General features: G+C 50.5%; 1 protein-coding gene across 7 annotated transcripts in view; it reads right to left on the bottom strand.

The window, feature by feature from the left end:
- The window catches only part of SBF1 (SET binding factor 1), a 153,043-nt gene extending 144,134 nt beyond the window's left edge, over window positions 1-8,909 (bottom strand). For all 7 annotated transcript variants that reach the window (XM_073328995.1, XM_073328997.1, XM_073328999.1 and 4 more), the window contains exon 1: window positions 8,701-8,909. In XM_073328995.1, coding sequence (XP_073185096.1) covers window positions 8,701-8,755 — 55 coding nt within the window. In that variant the 5' untranslated portion in view covers window positions 8,756-8,909. The remainder of the gene's footprint in view (window positions 1-8,700) is intronic.
- Window positions 8,910-23,971: the final 15,062 nt, after the last annotated feature.

Genomic DNA, 23,971 nt, shown 5'->3' with positions numbered 1-23,971 from the left:
TGTGTAGTGGTTTTTGTGAACAGGAACTAGGGCAAGACCAAGCATTCCATACCTGAACAAAAACAGATATGAATCCAGACAATTTAAAGGGCAACACACAAAGCTTGTGAAAATATTTGTAATAGTGTGGTGAAGAGAAATTAGTAAGAGAATATATGCTTACAGCACATTAAAAATAGAGTTTAGAACCAATCCTTTGAAAAAACTGATCATCCTTCATTCAACTACCTGAGTTTAGGGTTCTGCATTACCACTGCAACAGCTGAAGACCTCACTAACAATTTAACCATAGGCAGGGAGCTGACAGAAAATGCTGGGTTTAAGGGTTAGTGAGGGGCGCAGTTTCATGGGGAAACTGTAAACTGGGGACAGGGATAGGAGGAAGAGCCGATTTCTCTGTGGTTTATTCAGAAATGTATCTCAGATTGTGAGCTCCTTTGGGCAGGAGGCCATGTCTTCTTTCTCACTGTTTTATACAGTCAAACATACTGTGCCCTCAGTTAATGTTAAATAAGTATCTGGAATCAAGCTGCTCTCATCCATTAAAGATCTGGCTCTCAGACTGATACACAGAGCAGCTTTGCAGTTAACCTTTCAGCTACAAGACTTCAAGGAAAGCAAAGAGTCCAGGGCTTTGCAAATGTGGCCATTTGTCAACATTAGCAGAATCACTCTAAGGCCTTGTCTACACTGACACTTTACAGCGCTGAAACTTGCAGCGCTCAGGGGGGTGGTTTTTTCACACCGCGCACAAGGAAGTTTCAGCACTGTAAAGTGGCAGTGTAGACAGTGCACCAGCACTGGGAGCTACTCCCCCGGGGGGGGGGGGGGGGGCTTTTTACAGCACTGGGAGAGCTCTCTACCAGCTCTGGTGCCGCAAGTACACAGCCACGTTAAAGCGCTGCCGTGGCAGCACTTTAAGATTGCTAGTGAAGACACACCCTACGGACAAACAGCTCAAGAGGTCTGAAAACATCCTTTCACTGAGAATGGCATGAACAGTGGCACAGTGTGACACAAACACACACATGATGAGACCAGTTTCCTTCTGCTGGAGTATTCTTACTCTCATGAGTACTTTTATCTGGAGGCTCTGAAACATACAACCCTCTGATAAAACATCTGAAGATTTGCACAGCACACCACTACAGATACACGCAGGCATTGGCTCAGCACACGAACAGGCAGTGGCGAGGCCCTGCAATCACAAGGTGCAAGTGATTGGACAGACAGATTAGAAGAGCACGTCATGCAGCCACAGTTTGCAGGGGGATTTTGGGTTTGCTGTATTCTTCAGCATTCTGCTTCACTGATCACAATCCACAGCCTGACAAGGGGGCAGGAATCCAGTGCCTGGGCACATTAACATTAATAGTGCAAAATGCAGAAGTAGAGATTTCACTGACCAGGAGGAAAAGCAACAGAATCTTTGTTCGGTGGCCTAGGGCATCACCACACTGTGATTTCAGAGCATCCCATATTGGCTTCTGACCACTTCATGGTACAATTTGTCAGTAAGACAACATGTTTCCATGCAAGAGTCAGTGCTCATTTTACCTCATGCCCCAAAGATGAAGCCACTGTCACAGCAGAGTGTTCCTACAGAGATCAGAAAGGTTATGCATCATAAGGGTATGTGGCAAGTACAAGACCAGACTCCCTTAGAAAGCTCAGGTTATCCACCAACTATAAACCTAAACAAACATTCTGAATGAGCTGGACTCCACGAGAGCAGTATCCAACCTCTCTAATGAGCCTAGTGCTGTAGCTGCCAAACCCCATTTCCTGTTTCTCTGAAGTAGTCTGAACTAGTTTATCTTTAACTTTCATTTCTGCTCCCATGAAGCTGCTGGTGCAGATCTGGAGAGAAACAGACTTGCTGGAGAGTTTGCTGAACTATTCCAGCTTCCATCCTTCCAAATATATTTCTCATGAACTAGGCAGGTTTCCCTTTCACTTGTCCCCCATCACACCCTTGGATATTAACCCATCAGTTCACAACATCTCACCAGACAAACTAAAATGAAAATGCGATACCAGCAGCATCTGAGAGACCCACCTGGTACCCACAGGTCCCTGGGAAGCTACGATAGTAAAGCTACACCCACAAATTTTCCTTGAGGATATTCTACAGATTGGAAAGGTCAAGAGCAGCAAAATAAGACCTAAGGCTTTCATTTCATATCGCCCACTTAAAGACAAGTATATTTGGAATCCATCCAAAACAACAGACCCTTTTCCCTCCTCCTAAACAATCTACTATCTCAGTAGTTCTCCCTAAGTCCAAGAGTCTGCATGTGTCCATGGCAGCCAATGCAGCCTCTCTCCAAGCTACACTACATACGCACTTTGTTTGTAAGAAGGGAGGTGGCTGCATCCTCCATGGTAGCAGCCAGTCACACAGGTTATGGCCACGTCAGGACTAATCCAATCAGTAAGGCAGTTAGTCACTTTCAGATGATGAAATAAATATTCTCCAAGTTCAGCCAGGATCTGAGGTCCTTCAGGGCTGGACAAGTGAAAACTGGAGTCATGACATGGGAAGTGGACATCAGTGCCAAACTCACAAAAAAAAAAAAATCACTAACCAGTTGCCTGGAAATCAAACACCTTCTATACTTTGGGAGCTGGTTCCCAAAGGCTTCTTACAGAGGTGGAGTATGTTGTCCAAAACAAGAAGTGTCACTTCTGCCTCCCTGGCTTCCAGAGTATTCTGCACACCACTTGTAAAAAGCATATGTAACCACTTGTTGGCTGAGGAGAGGGGAAGCTTTCTGGCCAGTGCCAGGCAGGAAGGAGGTTAGGGCAAGACTGAAATTTTCAAAGAACTGGCCAGTTCACTCTTGTTCATAGTTTTCTGAGAAGGAGATGCAACTGACCAATTTCTTGCCTCCCTCTACTGACTGACTCATCTCTCTCCCTCAGAGTGATCCCCCAGCAACAGAAAACCAAATTCCTCCCTCTGTGGCTGCTTCTCATAGCATATGGTATGAGTCCTCTTTGGGTCTTGCTAGCATCGTTCAGTTTTAGACTAGAAACGCTGCTGAAGTCTAATGCTAGTACAGCTTGGAGAGAACAGAATGTGAATAGTTCAAGGTAGAGATGCCCAAACTTCACTCAATTGCTGCACTGAGAGCTTGCCAGAAGCTGGAAGCAAACTATACCTAACTGGTATCAAATTGCAGCCAATCTTTAATAGATGTGCATTCCTCAAAAATTACAAGGTCTTGGTACACAGTGCAACCTGTGAAGACTACAAGTCCTAGCACCTAATGCCCCATCTTGAGTTGAGCAGTCTTCACTAGCTGATTAAATGCCTGAGGCTTTGGGAATTCACGCCCTCCCTGCATTGCTCCTGCCACTGCCCAGTAAATTAAACATCAATCCCTATATTGACCATTAGTGCTGTGCCATTAGAGCAAATGTTAAGATCCCTGCACCTCCAAGACACATGACTGCAAGTTCTTTCCTTCCCACTGCACTACCCAAAACTATATACTTCACACCACAGCATTGCCTACTGTTCAGCTTCCCAGAACACAAGCCATATCAAAGGTCACCACAAATCTGCATGACATTTACACACCATCTTCCCTCCCTTCCCATACCCAGCTTTCCAAACAACAAGACAAGGAAAATATGATTAAACTGCAGTTTTGTCTATGCACTTATATGGCCTGCAACCCCACTGTATTTGACCACCTTAGCAGCTATCACGGAAACATCTCCACTTAGTATCAGCTTCATATTGTGTATATATCAGAACCACCTACAGCACGTCAAGTGCCACTGTACAGCTCTACACCAGTTACAAAGGATTCGGGGGGAAACATCTGGAAGCTCAGTGAACAAGTCCCATGAAATCCAACATCCAGCAGTGTGTCGATGACAGCAGGATCACTTCCTCTATTTCCTTCAATTTTTATTAACCCCCAAAGAGGCTAGCCTGTACTGTGATCCTGTTCAATCGAAAGTTAAGCAAGAATGAACTGGCTCATACTTGGATGGGAGACCATGCAAGGAATACAGGCATGCAGCCGGATGTTGGTTTGGGAATAAAGTTGGTGGAGCTCTTCCTTCTGTATCAGTACTAAACTGGAGCCTGGCACTATGGGATGCTGTGCTGCTAGATGTGTGTATTTTAGATAAGATTAAAAAATGGCAATTACAAGTGATCACTAAAGATTCCATGGTACTTTTCAGAACTGTCAGGGCTGCTCTCCAGAGCAAATTCCAAATGAGGTAATTATATTCTGCCTCCCTAAATTTACCCCCTCCAGTTACAATTGGAACTGAGATTCTCCTTTACTTTTTTCCCCGAGACTATTGTGTAGTGTCCCTTCATGCTAGCCAACAGCTGCCGCCTTCCTCACCAGAAGCGGCTGCATTTCAGGTGACCCCTGCACACAGTTTACTTCTGGAACAAAAGGTTCTAAAAACCCAAGATCAATAACCAATGTTCAAGTATAATCAGTGCAATGGGATTCAACAACATTCTGTCCCTGCTGATTCATCTCCTTTCTATGGTAAATAAAGCTCATTCCATCTGGAACAATTAAACTCAGGAGAGTAGGTGGAAGTAGCATGTGAAGACAGCTCCATAAGGCATAACTAGGGATGGAAACATACACAGGCCCAGAATGGATCCATTGCAAAGCAACCCTATGGGAGAAGCACAGAACCCTTGGGAAACATTACACACGTATCGTGGCTCACCGACCAGGAAGTCACTTAAACAAAAATCAAACTAACGTGGCAAGAATTAGATAAAAAATGTGCCAATGCTGCTCACTTTTTCACCTGCTGAGATTCAGCCATGGGTAGTTTGGACTTTGTAAAAACTGTTTCTCGCTCAGTTTGATGGAGCCATCTCAAGTTAATCCCATCTCATTGTCCAGATGAGAGCTCATCATCTTGCCCCCACACTTCACATAGGATGCAGTGTCACTGCCTGTTCTTTTCTAAACAGTGGTAGGCATAGGAGGGATGGGAGAACTCAGTAAAGTCCCTAACCTAACCCCTTCACACCTGCTCCAGTTCCAGAAATTTTGCAGTGTTTTCCCAACCATGAGGTTTCTTAACAACATTGTGTCTACAAGCCCCTTACAAGCACACCAGGATTCCCTTCTGAGAATCTCACAAAACATTTCCCATACATATCCTAGGCTCTGGATTTTTCTTCTCATTTTCTGTTAGACAAGCTTGCACAAAAATAGAATCTCAGTCCCTTTGAGCTTGTCAGCTCCATCTCTTTAGCCCCACATGAAGGCATCTACCTGTGATCACATTATCTTTTCTTCAGTGATGTCACAAAAGACTCTGCATAATTAAATCCTATTATGCCTGACACTGCTTGGAAGAGCCAATACAAGCTTGGAGGCCTGTTAAATTTCAGACTGAGCTAGAAATGGATACAATGCAGCTCTTCAATCAGAGAGACAGTTTAAGCAATCATTGAACAGAAGCCACTTTCTCCCTATGGTGGAGCATGTGACATGTGAATGTGTTAGGCCTGCAGTGGTCAGGGATTTCAAATTCTCCCTTCCATCTCTGGCTGCTGCTATTTAGGAAATAGCAGCTGGTGACACCGTTTTCTTACTGACTGTAGGGGTGAGGAGAGGAATTCTGCCATGAAGGGAATTAGGCGAGATTAACACAAACTGGTGCAGCCTTCAGGAGAACAGAACGCATCTTATCAACTCTCAGCCGAGGGCCTAGGCATTCAGCACAGGCAAGGCCAATACAGACTCCCACATTGACTAGTTAACACTGAGACTCCCATCTGTTTTCAAAGAGAGACTACAGCAGGAATTGCAGGATTGCATCCAAACTAGTCAGCACTGACAGGTCCTCAGTGTCAACTTTATGAGCACCTATAAAGCTAGCTGCTGATTACCTGTTACTTTATTCTCCTTCCACCTCTCCACCCACACCCAACCCTCTTTTCTCTGATGAAAGAGAACCCCACCCTGTCCCCAAACAACCTACATCTACTTAAAAAAAAAGAACAGAAGCCCAGATCACAATTTTAGAATGAGTTCTAAAACTCAATTTCCAAACACATAAGCCATAAAACTGGCACTAACCAATGAAGCATAAGCCACTGATACCACAATGAGTAACGGAGACATAGCCATCATCAGGCCTCCAGAGCAGGTAAAAATACAGAACAAAATACAATTAAGCATCCAGAGCAAGACTAAGAACCAAGTCTACCCATACAGTATTTGGAGACCAGATGATTCAGGCCCTCAAGGCAGAGTCTGCCCAGGTGCACATCTGTACTACTACGGAATTGCTATAACTCCTTTGACAGGAGTCTGTTTTCTGAACATGTTATCGGTCAGCCAATTTATAATAGTGACATATAAACCAATTCTTAAAAAGCCCTTCTTATGGCCCTTCCAGAGTCAGAAGCAGTGTCAAACTCTAAGCATGTCTGTTGAAAAACTGCTCCCAGTTCTCCTCCTCATAGAAGAAGGTGGCTTCAATGAGCCAGTCTGAGAAGTAAATTCAGTGACCAGCTCAAATGCAAACAAAGCGGTCAGTAGCACAAGCTGATATGACAATTTTCTGCTCTAAACACCAGAACTGGCTAGACATGGACATACTATAATGAGTTTCAAAGATTAAACTAAATATATTGCCAGATTTATAGATGTACTTCACTTCCTCAGAATGGAGTCATCTGGTCCTACCTACTGCCCACTTCCTTCAGCCAAAAAACTAAGACATCTGCAGTAACTAGACAGACAAAGGAAAAGTCAGAAGAGCAAAATAATGAGAAAAAGTGAACGCAGACGAGTACTGGACTAGCAGACATTGGAAGTCAATTTACAGTAAGAGCCTCCAAACTCCCATCATACCAAATTTAACTCAACCCACCTCCTGCTGGGATGCCCCAGATATAAATATTCTGTCAGCATCCAGCAGGATATTGGCATTTCAGAATGGAAACCAATCCCAAGCACTGTCAGGATATACTGTACAGCAGCCCTCCTCAAAGTTCATGGTCTCTTGCCAACCTTCTACCACAAACAGGACCTGGGGCTCCTTATCTCCAGGCAGAACTCTCCAGGACTTCCCCAGGCAATCAGATGAAAGGCTTTCCCTACAGGAGTAGCTGGTCTTGACCAAGACCCAGAGACATAATGGCCAGTGGGAAGACTTATGTGCATCTGCACAAAGAAATCATGGAGTCAACCAGAGTCAAGTCATGCAATTGTGTAAACTGCCACACGGAATATGGCCCCTATTACCTTTCCAGCAAACCTAACTTGTTCCTTTTACTAGCTAATCCAGTCCACGCACAGGGACAAGTGGGGGCAGAAGTTAGCAAGGGCAGTGCCCTACTTCCACCATTCCAGTAGAACCACCTCCATGCAATGCACTATTTTGTTTCTCTCTCCAACTATCTGGAACTCTCAGGACCTTGTCCCCAACCCTCTGCTTCAAACCACCCCCCCACACACACACACACTCCTTTGAATTTGTCCAAAACTTACTTGATTCCCTTTGCCACTGTCTAGTCCTGCAACAGTTACCATATGCTCTCCATTGCCTCCTCTCTCCTTCCCTACACTGCCAACATGAGCACCCACTTCTTCCCACCAAGCCCTGCTCAACCACAGGCTAATCCTCTTCCCCACCTGGCCCCGATGGCCAGGGCCCATCTGCATTCACTGCCCCACTGCAAAGAGCCTTGCATCTCAGCACTCACCGGTCTCCCCCACAGCCCCAGCAGCACCCCCAGGCCAGCTCCCCCCCTCCAGCACTCACCCCCCTCCCCCACAGCCCCAGCAACACCCCCAGGCCAGCTCCCCCCCTCCAGCACTCACCCCCCTCCCCCACAGCCCCAGCAGCACCCCCAGGCCAGCTCCCCCCCTCCAGCACTCACCCTCCTCCCCCACAGCCCCAGCAGCACCCCCAGGCCAGCTCCCCCCCTCCAGCACTCACCCTCCTCCCCCACAGCCCCAGCAGCACCCCCAGGCCAGCTCCCCCCCTCCAGCACTCACCCCCCTCCCCCACAGGCCAGCCCGGGCAACACCCCCCCAAACCCCTTTTCCACTACGGTGCCCCCCGCCCGCACTCACCCAGGCCGGCTTCCCAAGCCCCCCCCGAACCGGGGCTGCCTCCCAAACCCGTCGGCGGACCCCGCTGTCCCCCCGCTTCCCTGCGCCCCCCCCCAGCCCGGCCCTCACCCCCTCCCGGCACTCCCCCCCCCCGGCCGGCCCTCGCCCGGCGCGGCCCTCGCCCCCCCGGTGCGCCCCCCCCGGTTCCCCTCCCGGCCCGGCACTCATCCCCCCCGGCCCAACATTCATTCCCCCGGTTCCCCCCCCCGGCCCGGCCCGGCCCTCGCCCCCCCGGTGCGCCCCCCCCCGGCCCGGCCCTCGCCCCCCCCCCCGGTTTCCCCCTCCCCTCCCGGCCCGGCCCTCGCCGGCCCCCCCCCGGCCCGGCCCTCGCCCCCCCCCCGGTTCCCCCCCCGGCCCGGCCCTCGCCGGCCCCCCCCCCGGCCCGGCACTCACCCCCCCCGGTTTCCCCCCCCCGGCCCGGCACTCACCCCCCCCGGTTTCCCCCCCCCGGCCCGGCACTCACCCCCCCCGGTTTCCCCCCCCCGGCCCGGCACTCACCCCCCCCGGTTTCCCCCCCCCGGCCCGGCACTCACCCCCCCCGGTTTCCCCCCCCCGGCCCGGCACTCACCCCGCTTGTCCAGCTCGTAGCCCACCAGCACGAAGTAATCCGCCAGCCGGGCCATGGCGAGGCCTGGCCGAGCCGGGAGCAGCGAGACGCGGGCGCTGGGGCGGGGCCGGGCGGCTCATACCGCGGCCAGAGCGGCCGCCCCCACGTCAGACTCCAGCCGGCGGCGCCGAGCCCCAGCCGCCGCCATCTTCCCTCGGCCGGACCCAGCCCGGGCCGCGCGCCGGGCGCATGCGCGGGGAGGCCCCCCGGGGGGCGGGGTTTCGGGTGGACGACATGACCATTGGCCGCCACGCGGCGGGGGCGGGGCCAGGCGGGCCGCAGGCTGGGAGGAAGGGGGACGATGGCCCCACCCACCGACCCCCCCCCCCCCCGCCAGGCCGTGCCATGGGGCGGGGCCGGGGTCTTACCCCACAGACCCCCCCGGGCCGTGCCATGGGGCGGGGCCGGGGTCTTACCCCACAGACCCCCCCGGGCCGTGCCATGGGGCGGGGCCGGGGTCTTACCCCACAGACCCCCCCGGGCTGTGCCGTGGGGCGGGGCCGGGGTCTTACCCCATAGATCCCCCCAGCCAGGTTGTGCCATGGGGCGGGGCCGGGGTCTTACCCCACAGACCCCCCCGGGCTGTGCCGTGAGGCGGGGCCGGGGTCTTACCCCACAGACCCCCCCGGGCTGTGCCGTGGGGCGGGGCCGGGGTCTTACCCCATAGATCCCCCCGGCCAGGCTGTGCCATGGGGTGGGGTTGGGGTCTTACCCCACAGACCCCCCCGCTCCAGGCTGTGCCATGGGGCGGGGCCAGGGTCTTACCCCATAGATCCCCCCGGCCAGGTTGTGCCATGGGGCGGGGCCGGGGTCTTACCCCACAGACCCCGCCCCCCAGCCAGGCTGTGCCATGGGGCAGGGCTGGGGTCTTACCCCACAGACCCCCCCGGCCAGGCTGTGCCATGGGGAGGGGGTGTTCCCATAAGCTTTTAAAATCTTCCTACTGTATTTTCCACTGAATGCATCCAATGAAGTGAGCTGTAGCCCACGAAAGCTTATGCTCAAATAAATTTGTTAGTCTCTAAGGTGCCACAAGTCCTCCTGTTCTTTCTACTAGAGAAAGTTCTGCTCTCAAGTTGGGAACAAACTGTGGAGAACAACAATAATATTGCATGGCCCGTGTGTGTGTAATATCTCAGAACTCTTTCTACGTTGTGTACATGAATCGCTTCCCTCCTGAAATGCAGCTGGCTCTGTGGTGGAGCATGGCAGCTGTTTCACGGGACACAGCAACGCAGTATAGGGTGCAAGGCAGGAAGGGAATCGTCTTCCCATGAACCAAGTAAGGTCTGTGCTGCTTCAGATTTAGTTCTAGGCCTTTCCTTGCCTGTTCTGCTCACATGGAGGGGACTCGACCTGCCCTCGGCAGGGTGGGTGAGGAGGTGGACAGACAGGTGAGGGTCAGGAGCACCCAGCGAAGGAGCGGAGGCCTCACATCAAGTGGAGGTTGATATAAAGGAACTGGGCACATCTTGCAGTTCTGAACCGTGCTGGTATTTTACTCTGCACTTCAAGTGACCTTTCAGCCTAACATCCCAGAGATGCCCAGAAGAAGAGCAGGCAATTCTGTCCTGAAAATGGGGCCTGCACATGCTCCTGGGGGCAGCAAAGTGTCATTCTCCTCACTGCAGAGAGAGGAGAAGGGACTTGCCCAAGATCACACACAGAAACCCTCCCGGTTCCTACTCCTGTCCTTAGCCCCATGAAACTCAACCCCTGCCTTGCATCAAACAAGACAAACTTTTGCCCTCAGTCTCCCGTGGGTACCAGAGGCCTAGGTGGCCATCGGGTTGCCAACTTTCCAATGCCAGACAATGGAACAACCTTGCCCCGCCCACTGCCCCGCCCCTTCCCTGGGGCCCTGCCCCTGCCACGCCCCTTCCAGAGGCCCCACCCCCTGCTCACTTCATCCCCCCTCCCTCCATCACTTGCTCTCCCCCACTCTCTCTCACATGCTCATTTTAACAGCGAGGCCCAAACAGGTGTAGTTCTTCCGACAGCTGTATTACGCTACGTTCAGGTTTTATTTGTTACAGCACGCGAGAGCTGGCAGCACAATAGTCAAAAAGGGTCATTTAAAAAAAAAGAAATTACACAAAGATTTTCATGATTCTTTTCCTCCCCACATTTCTCGTAACCAGCTCCATGTTTTTTGTTCACTAAAGTTATTGTAATTTTATGTGTGGAATTAGGACCACACATTATCACAGCTGCAATGGGTCCATTAAAGGCCCACTGCCGAAGCCCAAGTACAAATCCATAGAGCACAACCACAGAACTCTTGGGTGATACCATCAGGTCCTGGAGATTTATTACTGTTTAGTTTATCAATTTGTTCCAAAACCTCCTCTAATGACATCTCAATTTGGGACAGTTCCTCAGATCTGTCACGCAAAAAGAATGGCTCAGGTTTGGGAATCTCCCTCACATCCTCAACAGTGAAGACCGATGCAAAAAATTCATTTAGTTTCTCCGCAATGTCCTTATCGTCTTTGAGTGGCTCCTTTAGTATCTCGATCGTCCAGTGGCCCGACTGGTTGTTTTGCAGGCTTTCTGCTTCTGATGTATTTAAAATTTTTTTTGCTATTACTTTTGGAGTCTTTGGCTAGCTGTTCTTCAATTTCTTTTTTGGTCTTTCTAACTATATTTTTACACTTCATTTGCCAGAGTTTATGCTCTTTTCTATTTTCCTCATTAGGATTTATCTTCCACTTTTTAAAGAATGCCTTTTTGCCTCTCACTGAGGGATACGGGGATGGGAGTGCGGGGGGGGGGGTTGGGACGGGGAGGGATGCAGTGAGGGGGATAGGGGTGCAGCCCCGTTCCCAGCACTCGGAGACGGGGATACACACACCTCGCACTCCTGGGTGCTGGCGATGGGGCGGCAGACAGACCGCGGTTTGCTGCAGGGCACATGCTGCAGCTCAAGCCCAGCCATGCGAGGAGAAGAGGCCAGGCAGCAGCGGGAGAGGCGCGGGTCACGCGACCCCTCAACAGCCGCCTGCTGAGCGCTCGTGAGTCACGCTCGTGCTAGTTCCTCCCCTGCTCTGACCCAGCCAATGGGAGCTGCGCCGGCGGGCGGGGGGCAGGGCAGCATGCAGACCCCGCTGGCCACCCCTAAGGCTAGGAGCCGCCAGGATCCCTTTTTGACCGGGTGTTCTGGTCAAAAACCAGACACCTGATCACCCTAGATGGTGAAGAGTCTTCAGCTTTACTCACTCCCATTTCTCTGGCCTGGGCCCCCCAAGAGCTAGCTAGTAGCGTGGGGAAGCAAAGAGGCTCTGTGCATCCAGTGCCTAGGGTCAGAGGTTTCCCCGCCCCCCTTCCAGCTCCCTAGTCACAGCCACTTTGCTGTTATGCTGTCAGGTTCAAGGGGGTGAGTGTGGGAGCATGTGACCTGCCAAGCTGGTCCCCACCCATCTAGTCTGACAGCTTCTGCTCTTGATTCATGGCTGCCCAAAAGGCAGGTGGACAAGTCCAAGCCGCCTCCCCAGGAGGCAGCAGGGTTTCTGAGTCAGGGAAGTCATTTCTGTCTCAGTTGCTGGTTCTCCACAGACATCCCCACTTTGTGGGGGCCCCTCTAGGTAGAGAGAGACACCCCTTTTCCCTTTTGCTGCTTCTGTACTGAGTCCAGCATGGTCTGGGTGCCAGCAGCCATGCACTTAGTGGCCCAGAATCACATTCCATTGTCATTCCAGGGCAGTAGGGTCCATAGGCTCCTGCACTGCCTCTCCAGATGGGGTGTCCAGGGGGCCCAGGTCCCCAGCAGAGCTTCAAGGGGTTGGTCTGTTTCCATTCATGTGCTGCAGGCTGCTCCCCTATTGCCGGAAGTCAGCAAGGGTGACTCACAGGAGGAGGCAGGCTGAGGGCACTGGGGAGGACTCACAACTCCTATGAGGTAGGTGACACGGTACCAGGAGCCCCTCCTCCTCTTTGTGCTGACAGAGCAGATGTAGTTGAGGCTGGCTATACCCACGCCATGATGAATATCGGTTTCATGGTAGGTTTCAGAGTAGCAGCCGTGTTAGTCTGTATTCGCAAAAAGAAAAGGAGGACTTGTGGCACCTTAGAGACTAACCAATTTATTTGAGCATAAGCTTTCGTGAGCTACAGCTCAGTTCATCAGATGCATCTAAATTTGTTAGTCTCTAAGGTGCCACAAGTACTCCTTTCCTTGTTTCATGGTAGTGGCCAGAGGCCCCAATCAGGATCAGGGTGTCACCATGCCTCAGTGGGTCACAACAGACAATACCAAATTCAGGACAAGCTGCTGGGAAAAAGGGCAGACACACCACAAAACTGGTGGTTATTCTTCCATGAGATATACCAAACCAGCAACAAAAGTTAACTTCTGTCTCCCCACACTGGCTAACAAGAAGTCAGAAATGCAGCCTCCTTAGGTATTCCAGTCCTGGATTCAATACCCAGACACTAGACTTAATGATGAGTGGTTATTTAAAACCAATTTCATCAAACAAAAGGATTCTTCTGATCCCAGAGGACCAGCCACATACCCAGGTCAATATACAACCCAGATCTTACCCAATAAAATCATGCTGTTACCAATCCTTTAGTACAGGGGTGGCCAACCTGTGGCTCCGGAGCCACATGCGGCTCTTCAGAAGTGAATACATGGCTCCTTGCATAGGTGCTGACTCCGGGGCTGGAGCTACAGCTGCTAACTTTCCATTGCTCAACCCCAGGCCCTGCCCCCACTCCACCCCTTACCCCAAGGCCCCTGCCCCTTCCCCTGAGTCTACTGCACCCTTGCTCCTCCTCGCTCCACCCCAGAGCCTCCTGTACACTGCAAAACAGCTGATCGCGGAGGGCAGGAGGCAGGGGGAGGTGCTGATCGGCAGGGCTGCCAGTGGGTAGGAAGTGCAGGGGCTGCTGATATATTACTGTGGCTCTTTGGCAATCTACATTGGTAAATTCTGGCTCCTTCTCAGACTCAGGTTGGCCACTCCTGCTTTAGTATCTAATATCTAAAGATTTATGTATAAGAAAGAAAGGAAGGAAGGTGAGAGTTAAAATTGGTTAAAGGAATCAAATAGATACAACAATTGTAAGGTTTCAGAGTAGCAGCCGTGTTAGTCTGTATCCGCAAAAAGAAAAGGAGGACTTGTGGCACCTTAGAGACTAACACATTTATTTGAGCATAAGCTTTCGTGAGCTACAGCTCACTTTAAAGTTCTTGGATCAGGCTTGAAGCAGTGATGGAATAAACTGCTGGTTTGTTAAGTCTCTGGTTGCTTCCAAATGATTGGAAAGTCCTCACTCCTTTGGTTAGAATGCTCCCATGAGTGTAAGTCCATAGTCCAGAGGTTTGAGCAGGAAAGAGGCAAAATGGAGATGTTTCCAGGGCCTTTTATGGCTTCCGCCAAGTAAAGGGAAACCCATTGTTCTAATTGGTGGAAAATTACAGGTAACAAGGTGGGGTTTCAGAGTAGCAGCTGTGTTAGTCTGTATTCACAAAAAGAAAAGGAGGACTTGTGGCACCTTAGAGACTAACCAATTTATTTGAGCATAAGCTTTCGTGAGCTACAGCTCACTTCATTGGATGCATAAAGTGGAAAATGCAGTGAGGATATTTTTATACACACAGACCATGAAAAAATGGGTGTTTATCACTTCAAAAGGTTTTCTCTCCCGCCACCCCACTCTCCTGCTGGTAATAGTTTATCTAAAGTGATCACTCTCCTTACAATGTGTATGATAATCAAGGTGGGCCATTTCCAGCACAAATCCAGGGTTTAACAAGAACGTCTGAGGAACAGTGGGGGGGGCGGGGTAGGAAAAAACAAAGGGAAATAGGTTACCTTACATAATGACTTAGCCACTCCCAGTCTCTATTCAAGCCTAAATTAATTGTATCCAATTTGCAAATGAATTCCAATTCAGCAGTCACTCGCTGGAGTCTGGTTTTGAAGTTATTCTATTGTAATATCGCAACTTTCATGTCTGTAATCGCGTGACCAGAGAGATTGAAGTGTTCTCCGACTGGTTTATGAATGTTATAATTCTTGACATCTGTTTTGTGTCCATTTATTCTTTTACGTAGAGACTGTCCAGCTTGACCAATGTACATGGCAGAGGGGCATTGCTGGCACATGATGGCATAGATCACATTGGTAGACGTGCAGGTGAACGAGCCTCTGATAGTGTGGCTGATGATATTAGGCCCTGTGATGGTGTCCGCTGAATAGATATGTGGGCACAGTTGGCAACGGGCTTTGTTGCAAGGATAGGTTCCTGGGTTAGTGGTTCTGTTGTGTGGTATGTAGTTGCTGGTGAGTATTTGCTTCAGGTTGGGGGGCTGTCTGTAGGCAAGGACTGGCCTGTCTCCCAAGATTTGTGAGAGTGATGGGTCATCCTTCAGGATAGGTTGTAGATCCTTGATAATGCGTTGGAGAGGTTTTAGTTGGGGGCTGAAGGTGACGGATAGTGGCGTTCTGTTATTTTCTTTGTTAGGCCTGTCCTGTGTAGGTGACTTCTGGGAACTCTTCTGGCTCTGTCAATCTGTTTCTTCACTTCAGCAGGTGGGTATTGTAGTTGTAAGAATGCTTGATAGAGATCTTGTAGGTATTTGTCTCTGTCTGAGGGGTTGGAGCAAATGTGGTTGTATCACAGAGCTTGGCTGTAGACAATGGACCGTGTGGTGTGGTCTGGGTGAAAGCTGGAGGCATGTAGGTAGAATAGCGGTCAGTAGGTTTCTGGTATAGGGTGGTGTTTATGTGACCATAGCTTATTAGCACCGTAGTGTCCAGGAAGTGGATCTCTTGTGTGGACTGGTCCAGGCTGAGGTTGATGGTGGGATGGAAATTGTTGAAATCCTGGTTGAATTCCTCAAGGGCTTCTTTTCTATGGGTCCAGATGATGAAGATGTCATCAATATAGCGCAAGTAGAGTAGGGGCGTTAGGGGACGAGAGCTGAGAAAGCGTTGTTCTAAGTCAGCCATAAAAATGTTGGCATACTCTGGGGACATGTGGGTACCCATAGCAGTGCCGTTGATTTGAAGGTATACATTGTCCCCAAATGTGAAATAGTTATGGGTGAGGACAAAGTCACAAAGTTCAGCCAGCAGGTTTGCCGTGACATTATCGGGGATAGTGTTCCTGACGGCTTGTAGTCCATCTTTGTGTGGAATGTTGGTGTAGAGGGCTTCTACATCCATAGTGGCCAGGATAGTGTTTTCAGGAAGATCACCGATGGATTGTAGTTTCCTTAGGAAGTCAGTGGTGTCTCGAAGATAGCTGGGAGTGCTGGTTGCGTAGGGCCTGAGGAGGGAGTCTACATAGCCAGACAATCCTGCTGCCAGGGTGCCAATGCCTGAGATGATGGGGCGCCCAGGATTTCTAGGTTTATCGATCTTGGGTAGTAAATAGAATATCTCAGTTCGGGATTCCAGGGGTGTGTCTGTGTGGATTTGATCTTGTGCTTTTTCAGGAAGTTTCTTGAGCAAATGCTGTAGTTGCTTTTGGTAACTCTCAGTGGGATCATAGGGTAATGGCTTGTAGAAAGTGGTGTTGGAGAGCTGCCGAGCAGCCTCGTGTTCATATTCCAACCTATTCATGATGACAACAGCACCTCCTTTGTCAGTCTTTTTGGGGTTTGGAGTCCCGTGGGCAAGTCACATGTCTATGCCTGCTTCACTTAGTCATAGTAGAGGCCATTACCCAAACTCTAGTTAGAAAGTTCACAGAAAAGTCCATCAGGTGTGGATGGGCGTCTTCCATGGTCCGTTGTGAGTTAAGTGTTCCCTGATGAGCCATTTAACTTGAATAGTCCCTTCAAGAAAAGGAGGACTTGTGGCACCTTAGAGACTAACACATTCATCTGAGCATAAGCTTTCGTGAGCTACAGCTCACTTCATCGGCTGCATGCAGTTCCAGCTGCACCTGCACTGCCTCCGGCGATGAAGTGAGCTGTAGCTCACGAAAGCTTATGCTCAGATGAATGTGTTAGTCTCTAAGGTGCCACAAGTCCTCCTTTCCTTTTTGTGGATACAGATGAACACAGCTGCTACCCTGAAACCTTCCCTTCAAGATGTGGAGGCTAAATACCTTGTGGGTGTTACCACAGGAGCAAACACATTCGAAATACAGGTACATAGTTAATATTCATAACTTCAGATACAAAAATGATACATGCATACAAATGGCATAATCATATTAAGCAAATCATAACCTTTCCATACACATCTTACATGCCACACTTTGTACAAGATTTGTTGCAATTATATAACAGTGGTAGCAACAATGATCTACATAGTCGTAAAAGCAGCAGAGTCCTGTGGCACCCTATAGAGTAACAGACATATGGGAGCATAAGCTTTCGTGGGTGAATACCCACTTCATTGGACACATGGTCATAGTTAACCTGATAACATCACACAGGGCTCCGCTGGGGAACAAACACATGGGAAGACAAGGTCCCGTGGGCCAGAAGTGCCGCTTTTGGCCACAACTGTATACAGAGAAGTGTTGAACCATACATGGGGGAACCATACATGGAATAACCTTCCTGTGCCCTCAAGTCAGAGGCTGGTTTATGCCCTGAAGCAGGAGGGTTTATAGCCATTCCAAAACTCTTGAGGGGTACTATAATTCCAGCTCTTCTTCTTATCCATATAGATGTTCAGTCCTTTTCTGAACTGGGGGTTCCCAGTGCAATTCCTAATGGACCCATGTCCTGACAAAACACAATCAAAAGTGCCACCAATTGTCCCCCTGGCTGGCAGTCCCATCAGAGAGGCCAAGGACAGAATGGGTCATGGAGACCCTGGACTCTCACGTACCCCTGCACTATACATACAGGACTGAGGTGCGCTTGAGCAAGTGAGCTAAATCCTTTCGGTCTGCTCTACACAGAGGTCTTCTATTGGAAGAACAATGTCAGCTATGGGGTGGGGGGAGGAGTATTTTTTTTACAGATATAGTTATTCCAGTACAACCCCTAGTGCAGATATCAAAGTGCCTTACGCTATAGTTTATTCCCATTCCCCTACGGCAGTGTTTCCCAAACTTGGGACACTGCTTGTTCAGGGAAAGCCCCTGGCGGGCCAGGCCAGTTTGTTTACCGGCCGCATCTGCAGGGTTTGGCCGATCGTGGCTCCCACTGGCCGCGATTCGCTGCTCAAGGCCAATGGGGGCTGCAGGAAGCGGTGGCCGTTATGTCCCTCGGCTGCGCTGCTTCCTGCAGCCCCCATTGGCCTGCAGCGGTGAACCAGGGCCAGTGGGAGTCACGATCAGCCAAAGCTGCGGATGCGGCAGGTAAACAAACCGGCCCAGCCCGCCAGGGGCTTTCCCTGAACAAGCGGCATCCCAAGTTTGGGAAACACTGCCCTACGGGAATAGCTATACCAGTATAAAGCACTTTTATACTGCATCAACATTACTGCATCCACACTGGGGGAGTGTTGTGCCACTTTAACCATACTAGTATCCTTAGAGGTATACAACTTTTTAGGTAAGACCAGGCCTTAGATAGTAGATAGGTAGGTTCAACCCGTTCTCTCCAGCAGAGGGCAATGATGCTCAGGACACGACCCCTCTGTCTTGCTCCTGCCCTGCCTCATAGGGCACCAGTGCCAGAATGACTCTCCCTGATGCTTGGGGCCAGTATGCTGATGCATCAGCGTTATGACTGTGTCCTTCGGAACAGAGTTATGCGTCAGTGTGGATAAATCATCCTCTCCCTCAGACGGGACGTGGGGAGCGTGCTCTAGTCTCTCCAATCTCACAGCATCGCTCGCTCTGCATGCAGTGCTGGGGGAGTTGCATGCTGTCACTCAAGCTCCTCCACACAGACGTGAGGTGGCAGATCTTGCTCGGAAAGCTCTCTGGGCCAGCACATGCTGCTCCCCGGGCTGCAGACCACCCCGGGCACACCTCAGCCTGAATCCTCAGGGGACAGAGGGCTTCCTGCATACAGGAGGAAGAGGCTGGGTCCTCTCAGAGGCAACAGCCCTTTTGTTTTACCTGTGGAGGGATACTCCCCAGCTTAGCCCACTGCTCTTGAAGGCCTGCAGTGGAGGAGGCCCATCAATGATATTCCTTAAACGACAAAGAGGATTTCTATTCTGTTCTACATTGGTTCTGACCCTGCTGCTCACTGTCATCTGAGCCCCTTCCAGTCATGCACTAAGCAACATGACTAACAACAACTGTCATGTGTTTGTTCTCTCATCCTCTCCCCCAGGGGAGACGAGTGTGCAGCAGAGTGCTTTGTTTGGGATTAAAAAAACCCCAATAACAATACACAGAGTGAGAGAGAGAGAGAGAAAACAACATATGTGTATGTTAGAGGAGGATGGATATGTCATGGAGGATAGGTCCACCAATGGCTATTAGCCAGGATGGTCAGGGATGCAACTCTGTGCTCTGGGTGTCCCTAGCCTCTAAATGCCAGAAGCTGGGAGTGGACAACAGGGGATGGATCACTCACTGGTTGCCTGTTCTGTTCATTGCCTCTGAAGCACATGGCATTGGTCACTGTCGGAAGACAGGATACTGGGCTAGATGGACCATTGGTTTGACCCAGCATGTCTGTTCTTATGTTCTTATGAAAGGTCAGAGAAATGCACCTTGCTTTAGAGCAGAAAGTGGTGAGGTGTGTGGTGGTCCCTTAGTTACTGGGAAAGTTCATTCCAGTCTTGGACTGACCCCCAAGAAAGTCCTGTCACCTGCACAGACAAGTATTACTCTTATTGTAGAGAGTTCCATTGGGCCAGATGAGCAAAGCTGGTCTTCATCCATGGTCTTCATCCTAGAGCTTTAGCCAATCTTTTAGCTATCTTGGACCCAGGCCTTTGAGCACCTGGAAGATAAGGACCAAGACTTTGCACTTGATTCAGTATTCTCTGGGAAGCCAGTGTAAGTTCGGATGTGTTCACGGTAGCTTGCGTTGCTGAGAAGACTCACTGCAGCATTCTGTACTGGCTGGAGTTTCCTAAGAGCTGAAGGTTTCATGTACATATCGCATTGCTGCAGCCCAGCCAAAAGAGATGAATAACTGAAAGCAGGTCATCGTCCACCAGGATGCGATGGCATCTCCTAAGCCAACCAGAGATGATAGAAAGCATTACTTACAGACGCTGCTATTTGAGAGCTCAGCAACAGTGAAAAGCCCTGAAACTATGGACTGAATTGACCAATTGTGACTTTGTGCCTTCAACCAAAGGAGACTGCACTGTAGCTGCAAACTCTTCAAAATACATTCCTCTGCCTACCAGCATCACTTGCTCAGGTTCAGCTTCAGCCAGCTGTTCTTCATCCAAGAGCAGATCTCATCCAAGCACTGGGTGTGGTCATATGTAGTGAAGGACAGGTAGAGCTGTGTGTCATCTGCATATTGCTGGCGGCATGTAGGTGTTGAACATATGCCAGCCAGAACATGGGCGGCCAGACCTAGAATTCAGAGCCAGAGTCCACAGTCATAGAATCATAGAATCATAGAATATCAGGGTTGGAAGGGATCCCAGAAGGTCATCTAGTCCAACCCCCTGCTCGAAGCAGGACCAATTCCCAGTTAAATCATCCCAGCCAGGGCTTTGTCAAGCCTGACCTTAAAAACCTCTAAGGAAGGAGATTCTACCACCTCCCTAGGTAACGCATTCCAGTGTTTCACCACCCTCTTAGTGAAAAAGTTTTTCCTAATATCCAATCTAAACCTCCCCCACTGCAACTTGAGACCATTACTCCTCGTTCTGTCATCTGCTACCATTGAGAACAGTCTAGAGCCATCCTCTTTGGAACCCCCTTTCAGGTAGTTGAAAGCAGCTATCAAATCCCCCCTCATTCTTCTCTTCTGCAGGCTAAACAATCCCAGCTCCCTCAGCCTCTCCTCATAAGTCATGTGTTCCAGACCCCTAATCATTTTTGTTGCCCTTCGCTGGACTCTCTCCAATTTATCCACATCCTTCTTGTAGTGTGGGGCCCAAAACTGGACACAGTACTCCAGATGAGGCCTCACCAATGTCGAATAGAGGGGAACGATCACGTCCCTCGATCTGCTCGCTATGCCCCTACTTATACATCCCAAAATGCCATTGGCCTTCTTGGCAACAAGGGCACACTGCTGACTCATATCCAGCTTCTCATCCACTGTCACCCCTAGGTCCTTTTCCGCAGAACTGCTGCCTAGCCATTCGGTCCCTAGTCTGTAGCGGTGCATTGGATTCTTCCGTCCTAAGTGCAAGACCCTGCACTTATCCTTATTGAACCTCATCAGATTTCTTTTGGCCCAATCCTCCAATTTGTCTAGGTCCTTCTGTATCCTATCCCTCACCTCCAGCGTATCTACCACTCCTCCCAGTTTAGTATCATCCGCAAATTTGCTGAGAGTGCAATCTATACAATCCTCCAGATCATTTATGAAGATATTGAACAAAACCGGCCCCAGGACCGACCCTTGGGGCACTCCACTTGACACCGGCTGCCAACTAGACATGGAGCCATTGATCACTACCCGTTGAGCCCGACAATCTAGCCAGCTTTCTACCCACCTTATAGTGCATTCATCCAGCCCATACTTCCTTAACTTGCTGACAAGAATACTGTGGGAGACCGTGTCAAAAGCTTTGCTAAAGTCAAGAAACAATACATCCACTGCTTTCCCTTCATCCACAGAACCAGTAATCTCATCATAAAAGGCGATTAGGTTAGTCAGGCATGACCTTCCCTTGGTGAATCCATGCTGGCTGTTCCTGATCACTTTCCTCTCATGCAAGTGCTTCAGGATTGATTCTTTGAGGACCTGCTCCATGATTTTTCCAGGGACTGAGGTGAGGCTGACTGGCCTGTAGTTCCCAGGATCCTCCTTCTTCCCTTTTTTAAAGATTGGCACTACATTAGCCTTTTTCCAGTCATCCGGGACTTCCCCCGATCGCCACGAGTCATGAGACAGGAGTCAAGAGTTGGCTGGTTTGGGATACAGCAGCAGGAAACAAACTACAGATTAGAATCACAAGTCAGGAATTAGAGTCAGGCCTGGTCAGGATACCAGGTGGTCTGAGGCAAGAGACAAACTGGAGATCAGAACCACATGTCAGGAAGCAGAGTAAGGCCAGGTCAGGATACCAGGGTGTCAGAGGCTGGAGACAAACTGGAAGTGGGAAAACACAACTCAGATGCCAGGAGTCACGCAGGGTTGGTTGGGATGCCAGAACGTCAAACCAGGACAGCAGGAGCTGGGAACACAAGGCACACAGTCCAGAGCCCAGTTGCTCAGACAGCTTCCTGTTCCTGCTCCTGGCTCAAGTAGGGCCAGCAGGTCAATCAGCTGCTCTGGGATGCCGCTCAGGGCAGAGCCACACACTGGAGCTGGGCTTTGTGGGTCCCAGGTGAGCCATTGTCAGCAGGCTGGTTGGTGGAAGGTTGGAGTGTGGCTGCTCCTGAGGACTTAGGCTTGAAACCTATGGGTCATGACAACATCCTCTCCCCTAGGGGCACCCTCCAGGTGACAGGGGTCAAGGTTTCTCAGGGGGGGCTCCTATCGAAGGCCCAAACCAGGACAGCAGCATGAACACTTTCAGCTGGTTTCCAAATGCATTCCTCTGGGCCGTAACCTTCTCAATCAATCAGGGACCATAATTTGCCCTGTTTGATCTTAGTGTCAAGCACTTCATGAGCAATGTACGCCTCCTGAGCCTGTCTGTGCGGCACTGATTGGGCTCTATGAGGAAATGTGTTCTCGGTGTGCAGTTTTAGAAGTGAGATGTTGACTCTCAGGGGTCGAGGGAGCTGGAGATTGAAGACGACCAGGTTGATTTGTTGCCGGCCTAAGGCATCGATAATCTAGTTTCTAGGATGGTCTGTTGGTTCAGAGGTGTTCTGTTGAAAGCCTTTTGTCTTAGGGAGTAAGCAGGGCCCAGTTGTCTATGCTTGTCCGCATGCCCTGTGTAATCCTCCTGCCTTTTCAAGGTGTCCCTTCACCTCCTCTTGGATGTTCTGGATGTATTGTACTAGGTCTGAGACAGATGGATTGGGGAGGAGGGGGGGTTGTTGTGGGTGAAATTGGGGGTCGTATCCGTAGTTGATAAAGAAGGGGCTATGGCTGTGGAGGCAACATCAGCATTATTCAGGGGTGAAAGTAAGTCAAAGGACTTACCGGTATGCCGGAGCCCTGAGCAGGGGCGTGGCCTCAACTGGAAGAGGTGTGGCCTCAACTGGAAAAGGCAGGGCCTTAAATCCCCGGGCCCGGGGCTCAAGCTGCGGTAGTGGCGGCTGGGAGCCCCGGGGCGATTTAAAGGGCCCAGGGCTCCAGCTGCCGCTACCGCAGCGGAGCCCCAGGCCCTTTAAATCACTGAGGTAGCTGCCACCGCTCCCCTGGGGCTCTGGCAGAGCTTTAAAGGGCCTGGGACCCCGCTGCGGTAGCGGCTGCTGGAGCCCCGAGCCCTTTAAATCCCCGTCTGAGCCCCGCCGCCACTACCCCAGGGCTTTAAATTGCCATCTGGGAAAGCCGGTCCCAGTACGGCGCACCGGCTCTTGCCGGTACACCATACCAGGGCGTACTGGCTTACTTTCACCTCTGGCATTATTGTATGAGAACTCTGCACAGGGTAACAACGAAGACCAGTCATCCTGGTGATGGTTGATGTAGCATCGAAAGTATTGTTCCAGGATCTGGTTGATTCTTTCCATTTGGCCGTTTGACTGAGGATAGTATACCAAGGACAGGCATGCATGTCCTAATAAAAGTAGGGCCTTGTGCCAGAAGCAGGCAGCAAACTGTGGCCCCTGGTCAGAGGTGACATGATCTAGGAGGCCATGAAGATGGGCTATATTGTTTATCCAGAGCTGGGAGTTTTCCTCCATGGAGAGTAAACCCACCCAAGGAATGAAGTGAGCCATCTTAGAAAAGCAAGCTACCACTGTCATGATGGTGATGAAACCACTGGATTCTGGTAGTTCCATCAGAAAGTCCAAGGAAATGGCCTCCCACGGCCTAGATGGGGTGTCCAGAGGTTGGAGGAGACCACAAGGTTTCTGGTGAGGGATCTTGTTGAGGGCAAACAACTGGCAGGAAGCTACAAAGGTCTTTATCGTGGGGTGCAACGGAGCCATCACAAGAAATGGGACATTAATTGTTGTGTTTTATATCCCCCTAAGTGTCCTGACAGGGTAGAGTCATGACAAATTGAAGAACTGCCACTCTCACAGGTCCGGCAGTGGGGGGGAAAGCAGGACATAGATGTGGTCCCTCATGAATGTGATCCTCTCCTGGGGTCAT

This window comes from Lepidochelys kempii, chromosome 1, assembly GCF_965140265.1.
Source record: "Lepidochelys kempii isolate rLepKem1 chromosome 1, rLepKem1.hap2, whole genome shotgun sequence".
Classification (NCBI taxonomy): domain Eukaryota; kingdom Metazoa; phylum Chordata; order Testudines; family Cheloniidae; genus Lepidochelys; species Lepidochelys kempii.
Note: the sequence above shows the minus strand (reverse complement) of the source record. Positions and strands in the feature narration are given on the sequence as shown.